This window comes from Erpetoichthys calabaricus, chromosome 6 (genome assembly GCF_900747795.2).
Source record: "Erpetoichthys calabaricus chromosome 6, fErpCal1.3, whole genome shotgun sequence".
NCBI lineage: Eukaryota > Metazoa > Chordata > Cladistia > Polypteriformes > Polypteridae > Erpetoichthys > Erpetoichthys calabaricus.
This window is the reverse complement of record NC_041399.2, coordinates 120,875,336-120,895,622: the sequence shown is the minus strand read 5'-3', so window position 1 is coordinate 120,895,622 and position 20,287 is coordinate 120,875,336. Positions and strand designations below refer to the sequence as shown.

The 20,287-nt window shown below is 38.2% G+C and overlaps 1 protein-coding gene across 6 annotated transcripts in view; it reads right to left on the bottom strand.

Moving 5' to 3' along the window:
* asic1c (acid-sensing (proton-gated) ion channel 1c) overlaps positions 1–20,287 on the bottom strand; it is a 1,328,607-nt gene that overhangs the window by 21,903 nt on the left and 1,286,417 nt on the right. For 4 of the 6 annotated variants that reach the window (XM_051928821.1, XM_028803265.2, XM_051928823.1 and 1 more), the window contains exon 10: positions 2,876–2,928. The exons of the other annotated variants lie outside the window; for them this stretch is intronic. In XM_051928821.1, coding sequence (XP_051784781.1) covers positions 2,876–2,928 — 53 coding nt within the window. The remainder of the gene's footprint in view (positions 1–2,875; positions 2,929–20,287) is intronic. 6 annotated transcript variants of the gene reach the window in all.

Below are 20,287 nucleotides of genomic sequence, written 5' to 3'. Positions count from 1 at the left end.
CTTCAAAAATCTTCGCCTCACTGTGCAGATGCACTCATGCCTGCCTGCTGCCATTCCTGAGCAAGCTCTGAACTGGTGGTTGGTAATTGGTCCCCAGTCCAGCGGCTGAATCAAGTTTAGGAGATGGTCCTGGCGCTTGCTGGACTATCCAGGGCACCCTGAAGCCTCCTTCACAACAAAAGTGGAAATGTTTTTTTTTGGGATTCATTTTCATTTTCATTGCAAAGAGGGACTTTGCAATTAATTGCAAGTCATCTGATCGCTCTTCATAACATTCTGGTGTATATGCAAATTGCCATCATAAAAACAGAGGCAGCAAACTTTGTGAAAATTAATATTTGTGTCATTCTCAAAACATTTGGCCACAACTGTACTCAACTAGTTCCTGTTAGTTTTATGCCTTTGTTGCCAAAGGAAAATGTGGCACACACATTTTTCTGTTAAAGGAAAGGTGTGTATTCTTTTACTATTTGCTTACCTGTTACCTAATCAACATTCAAACACCTTGTGTATTTCTATAAAAAAAATGTAAGCAACAACTTTCTCTTTTCTGGACAATGAAAAGACCGCTTTCTAACTTTCTAAGTATAAATTCCTGGCTGTTTTGAAGAAATAAGATGAGCGAAAAAATGCTGAATGAGAGCAAAAAATATGCAACAAATACAGTACCTTTACTTGATTTTGGGTTGTTTCCACCTCACCAAACATTAAGAATTACTCCCATTTTTCAATTCAAAATATACTTCAAATAATATTTTGAGCATGAAAAATACATTTTCCATACAAAAAAATGTACCTTATTTTAAAACAAATCAACACTTTTATTTTTAAAATTGCGTTTTTCGTTGGATGTGATATCATTTAGAAAATGTTTGTGGTACAAAAATACCAGTTTCAGAAATGGATCCAGCACACTTAAATCTATAAAGTACACCGATTTTCTTATGAAAGAGACAAGTATAAGGGTGGTCCAGATCTAATTATGCAACTTTTAATGAAATGCAGGAAAACAATGCAAGACAAAAGAATTGTTCGAAATATCTTGTAATAAACGAATGCAGGGCAGGTGCTGCCATCTATTGGCAACAAAAAGAATTTTTTTGTGAATTCTCTATGTAATAAACTTAATAAGTTATAGCGTAATGAAAACTGCATAATTGCATATTCAGATCTGGACCACGTATAGTCACTACAATTTAACGGAGAATGTAAACTACAAAAGAGGGGCATTACCCTTGTGATTTTACATACTTTGTCAAGGACATTTGATAGAAAAATTCCAATAATCTGGCTCAGCAGAAGTTTGATTCATTTTAACCCTTTCGATATCTTAGGTTGTTTCTGTCTCCATTTTAGGCCTTAAACATCACCAAAATTTTCTTCTATTAAGTAAATACAAAATCTCCTAAAATAGCTTCCCATTGATCTTAAGAAATATATTCTTCAAAAGGATAAAGGATTCATTTTGATTATTCTCTGTTTACAGGTATTTTTTGATATACAGTGCATGTGTATTTGAATTACCATAACAACTCTCCCTTAAGATCTTTATAGCTCCAACTATAAATTAAACAACTGTTTCTGATGCTTTCTCATTTGATTTTGCTTCTTAGTATGTTGATCAAGCATGTATTATAATTCTTGGAAACAGACATAATACTGCTTTTAAGTATTTTACTTGTACCGTGTCCCAGTTAATCATGTGACTGATTGAGCTTGTGTGTACGTGTATCAGAGATCGTAGGTCCTTCTTTCTGACAGCATTTCAGTATTCTTCTATGTGTGTTGTGAGTGTTTTTGATGTTTGTCCCACATATGCAGCTGGGCATGCACTGCATGGTATACTGTAAACTGTGTTCAGCGTCTCTAATGCAGATTTCTTGCTTTTGTCATTAAAAAGAACAGTCTGCAGAGTGGTTCCAGGTTTATGGGGAAAGACCAAGTCTAAATTAACCCTGCTCACCATCTCACTAGTGAAGGTAGCTGCAATGAGCTATTATCAAAAACTGCGTGCCTGTCAAGCTGGTTATCCGAGTACATGTTGCTGGACAGCATCTCTAAGGGAAGATGACAAGCTGAAGTAAGAAGTATATTATTTTTAAGGAAAGTCCCTTGATATTATTAAAATTTACTGGTAACATATCAATATAATGTAGAAGGAGACACGAAATACTGGAGAAAAACTGGGGAGAACATGAAAATCCACACAAAAATAAACATAGTCACAATGTAAATCCAAGTACTATGAAGCATTAACACCATCTGCTATGTCATTGTAACAGTCATTTAAAAAGAAGTAAATTAATTACATTGAAATTGAAGCACCTTACTTACACATACAGTATATGACACAGCTGAATATCTATCACATTTATGTAGCTATCAGGTTACGCTATAACTACATACTATATACTGCTACAGTACAGTATATAGTATGAATACAGAGCATGTCCTCAGTAAGTGTACAGTGTATCTATTTTTTCAGAAGGTCTATTATGTTTAATTGCCTTAAATAATACTTTTCAAAGTATGAGAGGTTAACTCAGATCATTATCAACTATTGCTGTTTTGCTGATTGCATAATGACAATAACAAGTCAATTTTAAAAAATATAAGGACAACCTACAAAAAATACTACAGTACAATACATCTGTAAAATTAAAATAAATACACTATACCTTTTCAGAGCAACATTTAATATTTAGAAAAGCATTAATCCATTTTTACAACTGGCTTCTTTTCCATTTGAATTATGATGGAGAGAAATGAAATAGGTATTGTGACTAAATTAGTGTATGTCATATGAAGTGATTCTGGAAATTTCAGAACAAAACAACAAACTGGTAGGAATTAATGTTATTAATGGGATCGCTACCTGGGGACATGATTGGGTGTGACGCCAGGGCTGGTTGGGTTCTCTGGAAATTCCTGGAATAGACATGATGAAAAGAGGATGAAGTGACTGAAATAAAATAATACAATGCAGAGATTAATTAAACAAGTGTTGCAAAACAAATCATTGTGATTTTTGATAATCATGGAAATACCATACTCCAGGATATTTTACATAATAAAAGACATTACAGCAATGCAAGAAATCAAAATATCATATGTTTAAATCAAGACTGCTAAATCTCTTCCATTACCAATTGGCCATAGTTGAACAAATAATTAATAGACATATATTGCTGGGCTCCATTTATGTTAATCAGATTTAAGCCTCTTTGTTTCCTTTCTTTTTAAACAAATCTGTGCCTTTTTTGTACTGATTATGCAATTAGTAATTTGTAGGGCTGGGAATTGATTAAAAAAATAACTAATTAATCACATAAATGTATGTAATTAATAGCAATTAATCACATCTAACTTAAAAACATATAATTATAAAATTAATACATAAACCATAAAGTAAATACACTCTGAATCACAAATTGAATGTAGAATCAACACAAAGGAATAAAAAAAAACAATGGCATAGTTTAAACTTAATAACCTTAAATCTCAACTTTTAACATAATACTACTTGTGAAAGTAAATCCTGAATTTGAATGCCTTCCTAAAAGGCAAGTTGAAAAGAAGAGAAAAAGAAAACAAGGCCAATGTATTAATTATCAAATTGACACAGCATATGAGACACAGACGTGTCAAAGTAAAAACTGAATGATCGAAATGAGAGGTGACTTTGAATGCACTGCTGAAGACTGATTTAAATGAAAGAATAAGCATTTTTTAAATGGGCATACATTAAAACTTGTGTTAAAACTCTGTAAATACTGTCTTTAATTGTTCATTGCCTTCAAAGACTTGATGATTATACTCTGCACAAGTGTTTTTCAACTGGTGTGGCGTAGAAATAAGTGTAGTGGCCAGGGGTCCTGACCTGAGATAGATACGCTCCTCAGGTTGTTGAGACCTGATAGGGAGCATGGAACTACCTGGAGAAAGCTGACATATAAGCAGCTCTGTGATCGCCGTTTTGCAGGTAGTTTAGCATGTGTATAGATTTAATGCTTTTTTGGTTGATAGAATCATGCCTTGGGATTTTTGGGGTACAAAAAGTGTGCCACCACAGAAAAACGATTGGAAAACAGCTGCTCTACTAACAGGTTTGCTAATAGCACGCTAAAAAACATCCCCGTAACTGCTATCTTGTTTTAAAACTGACACTGTGCATTACTTGGACAGCTATGTTGCGTTCTTTGCATAAATTAGCAATGATACCGCAAACTTGAACATGGGTAGGTATAATCATTACACTTCTGTTTTGAAGACTTTTGTAATTATATTAGGGCAGTCATCACTGTAAGCTGGCTGGCAGACTGGTGAGTTAAATACAGAGATACAACAAACTTATTTTGGATTTAGTGTTGGTCAAAGAACTTTTTTTAGCACTTATGTGATAAGACTTTGATTCGATCCTCTTATAGAAACATGAAATGAAGAAGAAAAGTGTAATTTTTACTTTCGCAGTCTTTCTCTGGCATTACTCTAGGACCCGTAAACCTCCCTTCCCCACCCTCTTTCCTTCTACTCCCCTGCACCTGTGTCAATATGTATAAATGAAGAAAATTAAATCAGTGTTACGTATTGACATGTAGCATATCATTTTGAACCACATAATACAAAATAAACCTTTAAGTGAAATTTTTATTTCATAAAATTTTTAAAGGTAGTCTTTGAATATGGTACTGGATGTGTATGTCATTCTTTAGGTACACACTTAGCCTATTTGTATTATTTTTTTGTTATGTTAAAAAAAAATAAAAATAAAAAATTGATGAAAACGTTGCCATGACCAAAGCACCATCTGAGGTGTTTGTCTTTTTGCCGGCTTTGGATGCAACAAGATTTTTTTTTTACGCGTTAAACAAGCCATATTAACTGCAAAAATTAACACATTAACTCTCCCAGGCCTAGTAATTTGTAAAGTTTATATCTGTATCTACATCTGAATTCATCACAGCACTCTGTGTCTGCAATCTTTGAAGAGTGCTATGTAAAAATAAATTGAATTGGCTAACTAAACAGTCCATTTAAGGGACACAATTTTGGAACAGGGTGTAGCTAAAAATAAAACATGCTATGCTATTTTCTTAAGTGAGAAATAAAACCTTTATACATGCAAAGGCGTGGAATATTCTATGTTCAGTAAAACCTCTTGTTAAACTCGAGTACTACCAAGTAGTCATTATAAACTTGGAAAACTTTACTTTTTGTAGAGATTAAAAAACAATAATTTTTATTCATTAATATTTATGGGTCATCAGATTTTTCATTTTTAAAAATATGATTCAGATAAAGTTACATTTTTCAATGTTTGTGGCACAGTGCCATATTATTTAGAACATTAGAACATTATAAAAAGTTTGATAAGAATATTTGAGTGGATTATAATGGTGCAATTGTCTTTGTATCCTTGTGGGATTATTGTTGCAAAATAATGTGATACAAGTTGTGAGGCAGCAGTGTTAACCATTGTGCCATTGTGCCTCAAACAACAAAAGACACAGATTGAATAAATACCACAAAAGAAAAAAAAAATATATACAATAAAGATAAACTTACAAAAACTAAACAAGATACAGATCACTGTGCTCACTAAGTTCTACTCCTGTAAACACACACTGGCATGTGTGGGACTGGCTAATTCCACTGTCATGGTTCTGGGTATGGCAGGAATGTCTTTTTTGTCTCAGATGTATCTGTGTACACACTTTGCACTTTCTTTGTCCATCAAGAATAAAGAAACACCTTGTAAATAGTGCTAAATTTGTTGTTTTTATCATTTCACAGCGCATCCTGTGTTTTTTGTTGGGGGGTCCTTTACAGCTTGCTTTGGGAATTGCAGTTGCACACATCACTAATTTGCATGTTTCCTTAATGACCAGTAAATGAGGAGAGAGACAGATCTTCAATTCAAAAGCTCAGTCGTGTTTGCATGCTGTTTCTTCTTCTTTGAACCCTATAGTGCTATGGACCATCAGACGCTATAGTGGGAACTTTGTTTAGTCCAAATACAGGTGTTTGGGATGTTGTGAGCATACAAATGTGTACTTGACATTTGTATTACAAGACACAAGTTACTTAAGATTTTTATGGGTGCTATATTGTTTGCTGTTGTTCAATCTGGGTCTCCATTGAAGAGCACTGTATCTTGAATTTTGTAATCTCCATTCTCCATGAAAGTAATAAAAGGTTTTCTTGGTCAACTTAATACACAACATGAACTAACAGATATAAAAATAGATTTCTGGATGGAGCAGATTTTTCAAAGCTTTAATAAACTGCAACAAAGAATGTGCCTTTGCTGGCACTTAAATAGTTTCTTTCCGGTAACCACCTTCTGTTCTGACGGATGACAAATTTTATCGAATTCTTTCAAAAGTGTTCCACACTAAAAGTACAGGAGTAGTGAATAACATACAGAAGAGAATTAAAAAATGATAAATGCTGTCTTTACCTGGTTAGTGATGCATATTTGAGGTTGCTGGTGAAAAAAATGACACTTAGGTAATAAAACTTTCTGAAAATAAAAAGATTACCAGAAAACTTTTTGTGGGGAAGAGTTGATAACTACATCTAAACACTGCTACACAGCATGAAATTCAAATACTACATGATGAAAAGATGCTGATATTTTGTCTTTGCCATTCAAGGGGTGTTTTACAAGTTTTTGCAGTTTCATTTCAGATAATATTGTTCTCATCTTGGTGTTATAATAGCCAGCTTGTAAAATAAAGACCATAATTAAATGGACTGGGTAGATGAAAGAATTAAGGGGGATGTGCAAAAGAATAGTTGTTTTAAAAACTGAGGTCAAAAGCCAGGGAGCAAGATTGATTGCCAAAAAACAAAAATAAAAGTATGCATTTCAAAAGATCCTAACCGTAACTATGAAATCCTTTCCTTAACAGTAACAAGTCTTCACCACTATTACATAATTTAGTTTATTTTTTAGCATCCTAAAAGAGTAGACACAAAGATGTCACATGGAATGACAGCATCTATCATGTTCTTAGCAATGATAATTATAGAAGAGCATTATTGTGAGAATTAATTCCAAGATTTCAGTGAAATAGCATCAAGATATAGTAAAAGATAATATAAGTCTCATATCCATAATGAATTGAAGTTGTCCGAACAATAATAAAACCATGACAGATGTCACTCAGGTTTTGATAAAAAAAAAAAAACTTAGGGTCACCATTAAATAATAAAAGATAGAGTGCCTTAGATGAATATTGTAAAGCAGGATTTGACCAGAAGATGAGCAAAAAAAGACAACATTCATGGCCAAATGGAAAAACTAAGGTCAAAAATACCAGAAATTCAATTATCTCATTACCAAAGCCCAAGGTTCATTCCAAAACTCTTGACTCAAAAAAGAGCAAAGCAAAGATTTAAAAAGAAACTAGCGTCATAAAGACCTAACCATACAGTAAATGTCTGAAGCAGAAAGCCCAATTAGTCTCTTGTAATATTGAAAAAAAAACTGGATACTTATTTTACTACAATGCCATCTTTTATACTGATCATGTGATGACAATGTGTCACAATGGCTGGGATCACACAGATAAAAATATAGGATTCTATTCAACACAATATGGACATGAAAAACCAGATTAAAAATCAGCAGTACCCAGAGTGGATATCTAATTTTAAATGGAAATTGGATAACATCCATGACATAACAAACGTACACAGAAACGCCAATAAAATTGTATAAAAATGTGCATAAATAAATCAGAAGATGGTAAACACAAAAATCATAAACATTTTTGTGTTGTTGTTTTGTTTCACTGCTTGTAGTTTAGCACTATATAGGAATGCCTGTCCATTAGTTACTGAAGAAGGAGTTCAAAGTGACTAGGGTAAGAAAATTCCTACTTTATAAAGTGACCCAAAGGTGGTCTGGGGTGATAGCATTCAGGAGTTTGAGGAAGTGGAGAGTAAAGGAGGTTGTTCAATTGACATAATTCTGCTTGCATTACAGGGTCCTTATGAAGTAATGAAGCGTGGAATGGCTGGGCAAGACACCTTCCTAACCCCAGGATTTAATCCTGCCAGAGGAAACATATGGTCCACAAGGAGGTGACAGCAACTATGAAGGAAAAAAGGTCCACAAAGGTGGTAGGGATAAAGCAACAAAGAGCCTGGATAAAATGAGAGAGGGTGATGGAGATTAAAGACACATAGGCTAATGGACCACAAGGGATTAGGTTCTTCATCCATTCTGTGTATTGTGTTTTATTAAGCCAATCTGATCAGCACATATGGAAAAAGTTAGAATTGCTAAATTGTCAACTGTGCACCTAGAGAGGAACCCTGAAGTTCATCCTGAGCAGATGTTCAAAAGCTCTGGGAGAGGGCCAATACTTCTGGTGGCACAATCAGGTGCTTGAGGTTATTGCAGATGAAATTAGCAGGAAAGTTGGCATCTGCAAACTAGCATGACCCATTAGTCAGAAATTCTTGTTCATGAGAACTGGATAGCATTTCAGCTCAGAAGGTAAATCAACGATAAGAATTTTAGCAGCAGCATGGGACTGGTGGTTAATAGTTGATCTGGAAAGACAACGGAAGCTCCCACAGCACATTGCCATAACCTCTTTGATGCCAAATATCCTCCACACATCACAGTCAATAAACAGCATCATTCCTTTGGAATTGACAATGCTATGGCAGGATCAGCTGGGGTAGGTCAACAAGAGGAAAATGACCAAGTATGAAGTGTCAGACAGAGAAATCAAAGGTATGATGATTAATATTGCAGGACGTATGCACTAACAAGTTGTTTTTGTGATGGAGTGAGTTGGATGAAGTGGTGGAGTGTGTACAAAAGGGAGAGAGAGTGGTAATTGGAGCAGATTGCAGTGGACATGTTGGTGATGGGAATAGCAGGGATAAGGAGGTGATGGGTAGGTATGGTGTCAAGGAGAGAAATGTAGAAGGTCAGATGATAGTGGATTTTGTGAAAAGGATGAACATGGACATGGTAAATATGTATTTTAAGAAAAGGGGGGAAAACAAGGTGATGTACAAGAGTGTACAAAGATGCATACAGGTGGATTATATCCTATGCAGTAAAGACAGTCTGAAGGAGATTGAAGACTGCAAATTGGCAGCAGCGGAAAGCGTAGTTAAGCAGCATAGGGTGGTGGTCTGTAGCATGATGATGGAGATAAAGAAGAGGAGGTGAGTGAAGGCAGAGCCAAGGATCAGACAATAAAAAGTGGAAAAGGAAGGCTGTAAGATGGAGTTCAGGGTGAAGGTAAGAAAGGCACTGGGTGGTAGTGAAGAGTTACAGAATAGCTGGGCAACTATAGCTGAAGTGGTAAGGGAGACACCTAGGAGGGTGTTTGGTGTGACATCAGGACAGAGGAAGAAGGATAAAGAAACATGGTGGTGGAATAGGGCAGTACAGGAGAGTATACAGAGTAAGAGGGTGGCGAAGAAGTGGAATAATCAGAGAGAAAGTAGATAGGAGTACTGGGAAATAAGGCATAAGGTAAAGACAGAGGTGGTGAAGGCCAAAGACAAAGGCGTATGATGAGTTGCAAATGAGGCTGGACACTAAAGAGGGAGAAAAGAACCTGTACTGATTGGCTAGGCAGAGGGACTGAGCTGGGAAAGATGAGCAGCAGGTTAGGGTGATAAAGGATAATGATGGAAACGTACTCACAAGCAAGAAGTGTGTTAAATAGTTGGAAGGAGTACTTTGAGAGGTTATGCTGAACTAGCTATATCAATTATAAAATGGATAGGTGAGTGGAGAGATAATAGAATACTTAGTTAACACATGGTTGCAACATTGAAAAAAATTGCAAAAATCATAGTTTTTCTCATTTAAATAAATGCTGTTAAAATATAACAAAATATGGCATTGCTGGTAAATATTAATTTAGATAAAAAGACATTATAGCATTATATTTTTAGGTAATACATTGGATATCCTGGAGTACAGTAATTGGAGTTATTGTGGAAATTTATTAACAGCAGAGTAGCGAATGAATAACATATATATATCTAATACACATTGTCTTAGATATGTCAATGATTTATTACGCTAATTAGCTTACCAATAAAAATAATAATAATTGATAGTAAATTGCTAACATAGAGACACTTTACAGTAGGTGGCTATTAATGAATGTTTGTGTGCCAAGGTTATGAGTTTATTATGATTTTGAGGTTAATATGTCATGGTGAAGTGAAATTTATTAATAAAAAAAAGATCACAGAATGTCGAGGAAGAGTGGTATCTCTTACTGTAAAGTGTCACAAAGAACTTAGATAATAGTGTAACATATATTACATTTTAAAAAGCATATCTTAAATGGAAAAATTCACTTTTAAAAATATATACTTTAGTTTTTTTGTTACCAGCTTTGTAAATATAGCTCTGATTGGATGCACATACTGCTTATATATTTAAAGGCAAACAGCTTAAAGATTATATTCAAATATAAAATCAGAAAAAACAGCAATTTCTTCTTAATTAAAACTGTTATGAACTGCACAAAATTGATTTAAGGTAAAAATATTTAATGTGTTTAAGAATATACACTGAAAATATACCTGTAATCACAAAAATAGCATTACACTTTTATGACAGTCAAAAGCAAATCTAAATATTAATTTAAGATCATATATACAAAATATCAGATTATGCTGCCTGCTTTCTATACAGAATGCATGAACTGAAAGTTCAACAACATCTAGACAAGGACACAAAATGTAATTAATCACTGTTAAGAGGAAATATTAAAAAGAAATATTATATGCACACTGTAATATACTATACTCCAAACACTTACCTTAACTTACCATTGTTAAAGATTTGTGACACTGAAGACATTTCTTGAACTGCATTTACAGGACTGCATGCCACATGATTACAACAGTTTTAAAAATATTAACAAATACCCCACATGCAAAGTCATTGTTCAGGAGTTAAATATTTGTTAGTGTGGTGTTTGCAATTTACAGAAGATGGCTATTGTTTTTTTCTCCTTCATTACCTAAAAAACAATTCTAAACTTTTTGCATGCTGCTGAACTTGTACTTTTCAGTTTATAATTTTTGTAGTAGAAAATCTCTGATTTTGCAATTATTTTAAAAAAAATAAAAATTAGTACTCGATATATTTAACAATTAAACAAGTAAGCTGTACCCCAAATTTTTTTACTCAGTTGAGAAACATTTATTTGTGCATTTCATGCTCTCATTATAACAATTACTAATAAAAATACCCATTGCCAAACAGAGAATTGGACATATACTGTACATTATGTGTACATAATTGCTCAATATTTTATTTAATTCCACACAAAAAAAATGGAAACAAAAAAGAAACACAAAGTTTTAACTGTTCAGCTTTGGACACTATAGCTTCTATAGTCCTTTTCATTTAAGCAGGATAAAACTAGATGTAATTAAAAAGCAAGAACTGAATGAATAATGTAAATACATAGTTAACTATATTATTCATCCATTGAAAATGTATATTTTAATAATTAATTGCTTTGCAGACACAAAGTAAAATCATGTTATACTAAAGGTTCCCAAGGTGCTGCTTTGGTTCAAACTATATATAGTACATGCAACAAATAGTGCTTTTTAAGATTTGTGGAAAATTATGTCTTATTGATGTCTTAGATGTACCCAAGCCTTCTGGGGAAAAAATATTTTATAAGTGACAACTTCTATCATTTTATAACAATACATTATTTCACTTTGTACAGCTTTTATTGCTTTATTTAGGATGTGTGTTTCAGTGTAAATTTACTAAATTGATTTAATAAGAACTTTGCAAGACAAAATTATTATATCGAGCAAAATTACATTCGTCAACCGTGTACATAGACTTTAAAATATTATACAATGAATGAAAATTCATGAATGGATGGTGTAAGGGACGGCTGGCAGCTCAACCCAGCTGGGACGCCACAAGAATGGAAGGATGGGGGAAGGCAGCTATTTTTGGATACTGCCTCCCCCAAGACGCTAGATGGCAGCTCCCCTGGAGTATAGTGGTGCCCTGGATTCCCACAGGGCATCCTGGGACTTGGAGTTTGCCATCTCAGCCCTGTTGGGTGCTGTGGGTGGCACCAGGGGGTGCTGTGGACGAATCAGAGGAGTCGTGTTTCCCTTATAGCCCGGAAGTACTAGAAAGACATATGGCCGGAAGAAGCACTTCCAGGTCAAGAACTATATAAAGGACTGCTGAAGACCCAGCAAGCCGGGTGGAGGTGGACAAAGCTTGCTGGGAGGTGCGGATGAGAAAAGAGAGGGAGAGAATCATGATTAGTATATTGTATTTATTTGTGTTATTGTGACTGTGGTACTTGAGGGCACTATTTAAAGAAGAAAGCAAAATTAAACACCTTCTTAGTGCTTTTACCTGGTGCCCTGAGTGGCAATCTGTTGGGTTTAACACTAGATGTAATAGAAACCACAGCATAGATAGAAGTGTGTACACTGCAAGAGGTACACATGTCGTAAATGTAGAAAGGACGGTCCTTGCGTGTGTGTGTGAACTGTTAACATTTGAATTTGATGATTGCATATAGCGCTGAACTGACCTCTCTGTACTATTCTTTCCTCTGAATGTCCTGGAGTACAAAAGAAACACCACCATACAGCAACATGTGGGGACTGGCAAGATTGGGGAAAAAAAACCACACACACAGTCACTGATTACAACCGCAAGATGTTATACGAATGAATATGAATAATATGAATAATGTTGCATCTGTGCCACAATGTTTTCCGAAATGTACTATACAGGTCATAAAATGAATAATTCCAAATATCATATATACCTATGTCTCTGTGGTTTTTTTTTGTCAGTTAGGCTTTGACATCAGGGACCGTAAGGTGCATACTAATTCAGCATGAACAGGAACATTCAATAAAACTGAATAAAAAAAAATCAAGTGACAGTGAGATATGAATAAAGCAGATTCACCAGCGTTTGTGTGTCAGCTTTTATCCATCCTGATCAGAGAATGTTCAGTTCTATTGTCTCAAAACACCACTCACATCTACAGTTATTCCCAGTTTCAAATAAAAACTAACAGTGTCAGATCCCTAGGGTGGTAGTATGTATCGTGATCGTGACGGAGAGAATAAAAGAAAAAAAACGCTAACTTTTACAAGTACTATAAATGTACACCAGCTGTTACAGACGCAAAACAAATGTATGTGTTTATTATATAATATTAACAATAAGAGCAGCTCCCTACTGAAAATGGTAAATGCAGGAGGCAGTCAGGATCGAACTGGGGGACTCTTGATTACAAGTCAGCAATTCTTACCGCTAAGCCACAGATGCTGCTGTATCATCCTTGAACCTTTGTGAAGGTGTTTATTTGATCTTTGGACTTCAGGCTTCACACATTATATAATTTATCATTTAACAATGTTAAAAAACATTTCTGTTTTAACAATGTTTTTACACAGATTATTGTAGAAATGGAACACACATGAAATTCACGTGTTCCAAATAACAATCTTTTATTTCCACTCTAAAACTCCAGCACTTCACTCCCAGATAATCAAAGCATGAGCTAGGAGAACTTTGTGCACATTCTGTGGCGATGGGGGGATGGAATAGCAGTCTGCTTGCTGCTTGTCTTTATCGGCACATTTACAGGACAAAAGACGCTGACGGAGAGGTGCAATGGGATTTAAGGTGGGCCGGATCTACGAGTTTTTTCACAGGCTTTGGTAATTCTAGTGTTAAAGAGGCAACGGTGCCACCTAGCGTCCACAATGGATATGTAAGTTTATATTTAAAAGTCGGGCATTAAAATTTATTGGAATAAAGGCTGTAAGCATAAAGTATGATTATAAGAGATGATTTTGAGTTTAACATAGACTAGTATACATTTTTAGGGAAGACAGGCAAAACTGAAAGGAGGAGTAGTCATTTATTTAAAATTGGAATTGAATGCAAGTTTTCTTTCATTAGATGATGAGCCATAGCTTTGTGAGGATACTTGAATTCTAGTAGAGAGGAATAGGGTTTGAATTAGGCATACAATAATGTAGAAAATGGTTTTAATTTCCATACTGTATGTGTAATACTATTAAAAGGCATGTTTTGAGTAGGATATTGAAGTCTTGGGAGATGTGAATTAGCCAAACATTAACTGGGATAGCCTCACAGAAAGCAGAGCATAAAAACTTGAGATTTGGATGTACTCAATGACTGCTCTTTACCACAGTTACAAATGCACCAAAAAGGAGGGAAGCCTGTCTAGATTTAGTATTCTGTAATATTTAGGACCAGTAACGGCGCACTGCACGATAACATGCAGTGAATACACTTGACTTGAGCATTCATAATTTTCATACTTTTTCTCTGTACATTTAGCATTTGTTTGCTCAGAGGTTGATGCACCTGCTGCTTCCTAAGCAACTCTTCTTTTCTTCACACTAGCAGTTTTATCTGCATCTTTTCACGTTAAAACTGATTAAGTTAGTGTTTGTGTTGCAATTACTTAGTACATTTTCTTTAATTTTTCCCTTAAGCTGGCAATTAAGTCTTTAATCTGCCTCAAGAATGATTTAAGATATGAGGAGGTAGGGGAAAGTGACAGCGAAGGTGGTAGGGATGAGAACAGCGCCCATACGCATGCGCTGCACAGCCACCCTGCTAGACGCTGAGAGTTGATTCTACAATAAAATAAAATAAAAACAAAAAGAGGAATAACTTTGGAGGTCAATCATCACCCCAAAAGCTGATAGTAGACGTCACGTAATATATGTGTACCAAATTTCAGGTCAATAGCTCAAACAGTTTGCGAGCTACAGGGGATTTAAAATTCTGAACAGACAAACAGACAGCCACAGTAGCGTATTATATATAAAGATAGATGGAGGGAAATATTGCACAACAGGCAAAAGATGACTCTTTAAATATTTTAACTGTCAAGGAGGTTAAGAATATTAGGAACAGTAAAGAAGACAAAGAATACACAGACAGTGAAACAGATAATTCTTTGAACTATGTATTTCTGCTTTATGTATGTGAAGAAGATGATAACCTCTCAAAATTAATAGGGATTGCTAGGGAGGTACTGATTGATTTTGAAATTGTAAGGGAGAAGTACTGCTGAAATAAAATAGGCTGAAATCTAACAAATCATCAGGGGCCTCATTTATAAAACCTTGCTTATACTCCATACTAAAATGTTGCCTCCACTTAAAAGACAGAAACAGTATACACACATAAAAATCAGATTCATACAACTGTACATACACGACATGCCATGCCAAGTTCCTTTAAAAAATCTCAAATCATTTTAAAACTATGTTGCAATGCATGTGATTTTATCCACTCTTTGTCATCTCCTGGTGTATAAGAAACCTGCACCATACAATCCTTTCTAAATCTGTATATTTGTAGAGAAGCTCTAAACATATATAGGCAGCAGGTCAGGAACAAAGCTGGACGGGTCAGTTTAAACCATTTTGTTTCTCAAACAAACCTTTTTCAGAATGTTAGGGGTGCTCAACCTGATTTTGCTCCATTCCAAATGTTTTAATGTGTTTTTTTTTGTTTGTGGTTTTTATTTTGATTTCTGACTTATTTATAGACAATGTATTTATGACTATCAAGTATGGCTACTTGCTGTGTGATATTATGAGTGCTATTTCAAATAAAAGGTCAGCAAATAGTATTTGTTTGAGGAAAGGCAAGTTTGAGATGCCCCTCCCTAAAAAGGGTCAGAAGACCCTGAAAGATGTATGAGATTTAAAGTACCAAAAATATGGACACTGTCATCATGTAACCTAGCAATTCATTAAAATCCTATAAAATGGCGCTTTTTAAAATGTTTTGAAATTCACTAACCATCCTGTGTTGAATGTAATGCTAATCTATACATATTAATAAAAGGCAAAGCCCTCACTGACTCACTGACTGACTGACTGACTGATTGACTGACTGACTGACTGACTCACTCATCACTAATTCTCGAACTTCCCGTGTAGGTGGAAGGCTGAAATTTGGCAGGCTCATTCCTTACAGCTTACTTACAAAAGTTAGGCAGGTTTCATTTTGAAATTCTACGCGTAATGGTCATAACTGGAACATATTTTTTGTCCATATACTGTAATGGAGGAGGCGGAGTCACGTATCGCGTCATCACGCCTCCTACGTAATCACGTGAACTAAAAACAAGGAAGAGATTTACAGCACGAGTCAAACGCGGGAACGAAGGTAAATGACGTTAATTTTTGACTGTCTTTTAATACTGTGTAAGCATACATATTAACACATGTGCAATTAAACGTGTGCATTTACGGGGTGATTTCTCAGGCTTAAAAGCTCGCCTTTTACTAAAAAGGTAAATGCAAAACTATTTTCAATCATTGTATGATCTGCTTCTCACAACTGAAGGCACCGTGGCTGATGGTAAATGACGTTAATTTTTGAGTGTCTTTTAATACTGTGTAAGCATACATATTAACACGTGCAATTAAACGTGTGCATTTACGGGGTGATTTCTCAGGCTTAAAAGCTCGCCTTTTATCAAACGCGGGAACAAAGGTAAATCACGTTCTTCACTGTCTTTTAATACTGTGTAACCATACATATTAACACATGTGCAATTAAACGTGTGCATTTACGGGGTGATTTCTCAGGCTTAAAAGCTCGCCTTTTACTAAAAAGGTAAATGCAAACCTATTTTCAATCATTCTGTGATCTGCTTCTCACAACTGAAGGCACCGTGGCTGATGTTACGTCACTTGCTGTCCGACCATAAGCGTTACCTGCTAGGTAACCCGACACTCACTTCACTCCCTTTCGGGAATCGAACCTCTGAGGTTTTCTTTTGTTCTTAATTAAAATTTAAAAGCAATACTTCACCGCTGCTAAGCCCCTCTAGCGCTGACGTCCGAGGTTCGATTACCGTAAGCAAGTGCAGTGAGTGTGTAATTACATTCACGGCATTCGTAGTCTGATTCACAATCTGATTGTATGGGTGGTTACTTCCAGGTAACGCTTATACTTGGCCACCAAGTCAGGTCGAAGTGATCACTCGAGTAAAGGCAGCTTCACAAAAAAACTGATCCTTAACAAACTGTTATTAGTATATTTTCCCTCAATTTAAAAACGTTTTATTTTCTTCTTAATAAAAATTTAAAAGCGGTACTTCGCCGGTGCGAAGCGCGTGGATTTGACCGACTGACACATAGAGACATATTCATGAGTGCAGGTACTTCGGAAAGAAAGCACCGTGTAAACCTAAAGTTTAAATTAACTTCATAGACCTACAAAAGGTTGCCATTCATTTCAGGCAAGATTGCTTTTCTTCTGTACAACTATACGTTGCATTCTCAAGAGTGTGCTTGCACGGCTTCAGATATATATTGTGACAGACGACCGGCTTTGGACTCCGGCCGTCACCCCCAGGCCGCTAGGAGGAGCCCTCCGGACAGCATATTTGTGCCCCGAATTCCAGCAGGGCCTCATGGACTATGTAGTGTTTTGACACAGCCCTGCTGGATACCTTGGGGGCCGCCAGGAGTCGCTGTAGGGGGGCTAGTGGGCTCTGGCATGCCCTATAACCCGGGAGTGCATCTCAGTCACGTGACTGGAAGAAGCGATGTGCTCCCGGGATGAAGAAAAGGACTTTGCCCTGACCCGGAAGGAAAACGGACTTGTGGGTTTGGCTTGGAGCCACTTCCGGGTCAGGGGCTATAAAAGGACTCTGGGTAAGCCCAGACACTGAGCTGAGCTGGGAGGTAGGGTGGCGATGTGTCTGGGAGTGGAGGACTATTGTTAAAGAAGAGTTTATTCTTAGTATATGAGTGTGGTGTGGAGAGTGCTTGGTGCACCGTATAATTATAAAATAAATATAATTTATACTTTCACCTGGTCATCAGAGTGGTACCTGAGGGTTCGAGAGGTGGACACGAGCCTCAACTGCTACACTGGCGTAGTCGGCAGGAGTCTCTGGCCGTCTGGAGGCAGAGGATCTGCATTAAATATTAAATTCGTGGTAGCAGAGAACCCTAGAAAGGTCCCTCTTGAGGCCGCAGAGGTGAAAATCCCACCCGCGAGCAAGAGCGCTGCAGTTGTGAGCCGTCCTTTAAAACAGACTATGGGGAAAAAATCTGGGAAGAAGACTGGAGCTAGCCAGAAGACTTCGGTCCCAGACGGGCTGGAGACGCTATGGTCTTACCTGACCGGCAGTGAGGAAGACCGGGCGCAGCTCAAAGCAGAGCAAACCTGAGCGGGGCAGCAGCCGGAACGTTGCCGCATGGCAACTCCCGAAGATTATTACAGGGAGTTGGAGAAAGACCGCCTACGTTCCGAGGTAAGTGCTGGGGATGCACACGAACCGCCGGGAGCTTCTTTTTCTCTGTTTGCAGAGGCCTGTCTGCACGAAGCGGACAAAGAGCACGCCCACCTCACCTCTAGGCAAGATGGCCGCGAAAACAAGAAGGCGAGCAGTTCTAGGAGTCGGCAGAGGAGCAGCCCATACGCTGACAACGTTCACGTGACCTCGCGCGATGGCGACCGGGAGGAAGGTCAGTTGCAAGCCTTCGGTGAGGTCAGTGCTTCCCCGACAAGTCTGGGCTCCCTGAAGGGGAAGGGGGCGGCGAGCGAAGCAGCGCCATTATTAAATAAAGAGAAAGAGAGACGGAATGTGACTGAAGGATCTGCCGCTAAAGTAAAAGAGGCAGATCCCAGTCGGCTTGTTGTAGCCACCCGTCCCTCAGAAGACTCCATGTCCCAGGAGCCCTTGCGCTCATCAGCAGAGCACGTGCCAGGAAAGGACGTGCTCATTGGTTCCCGGTCGGCAGGTGACAAAAACAAGGAAGTGGCCTTACTGCCGGCCGAGACAAATAACTTTATAAACTTGCAGGAGCTTGAGAAATGTCTCGCGCCCCTTTACGCTTTCTTCCAGGGACTACAGGAGGTGAAGGAGCGTGTGGAGGAGCTGGGAGCTGCAGCCGAAGCGCCGTTGAAGGGACTGATGACGTACCTTCGGCGGTTAGGCCGTGAAGCCCCGGCCTCGATTAATGCGGCGGTGCAGGTAGGTGCTCTCTGTACCGTATATCATAAGGGGACGCAGTGTGAATCGGCACCGCGTTTAATAAGTAGCGGTTGCCAAAGCACTGTGAACCCGACAAGGGAATGTGGCACCATGACGGAGTGGTCGGTTAATTGTCCGTTAGAACCGGAGCAGCGGTATCAGACGCTGCTCGGGACTAAGGCGGACGTTAAAAGCCCGACCCGTGTGAAAAAGGGGTTGCCGTTGGTTACTGAAGGGGCGGGGGAAGTACCGATCGTCCCGGGACAGCTGAATAGTGCTGTTACCCGGAGCGATGCGGTACTAATGACGCCGCCTCCGAGTTTATATAGGACAACGGGCGTGCAAACAGCAAAGAGGCTCTCTCTTTTCCATAGAGAGCCTCACGTTGTGCACAAGCCCCAGAGAAAGCAGGAGATCCCCACACAGAAATGCGGGTCTCCTAACAGGGAAAAGAAAAGGGCTGAGAGCAACAAAGCGGCCGTTAAACCCTCCTTGGCGGAGGACAGGGTGGAGCTGACAGAATTCCCGAGGTGTTTCCGGTCTCGGGAAGAGAGGCCAACAGGAGGACGTCGGCGGTGCTACAACTGCCGGCAACCGGGCCATGTGTGGAGGAGTTGTCCCCGGAGGACAGGGGAGCAGTGGGATAGCAGATACACCGTTCCCCCAAGGTTCGCTGGGGGGTCTCGACAACAGAGCCACGGTCCGGATAAAGCGTTCTCCTGGAGGAAGACGTCCCTCGCGGGAATCAACGCTCCGCCCCACTGGTCGTCGCTAAGGGGGAGGGACTGTGACAGACGACCGGCTATGGACTCCGGCCGTCACCCCCAGGCCGCTAGGAGGAGCCCTCCGGACAGCATATTTGTGCCCCGAATTCCAGCAGGGCCTCATGGACTATGTAGTGTTTTGACACAGCCCTGCTGGATACCTTGGGGGCCGCCAGGAGTCGCTGTAGGGGGGCTAGTGGGCTCTGGCATGCCCTATAACCCGGGAGTGCATCTCAGTCACGTGACTGGAAGAAGCGATGTGCTCCCGGGATGAAGAAAAGGACTTTGCCCTGACCCGGAAGGAAAACGGACTTGTGGGTTTGGCTTGGAGCCACTTCCGGGTCAGGGGCTATAAAAGGACTCTGGGTAAGCCCAGACACTGAGCTGAGCTGGGAGGTAGGGTGGCGACGTGTCTGGGAGTGGAGGAGTATTGTTAAAGAAGAGTTTATTGTTAGTATATGAGTG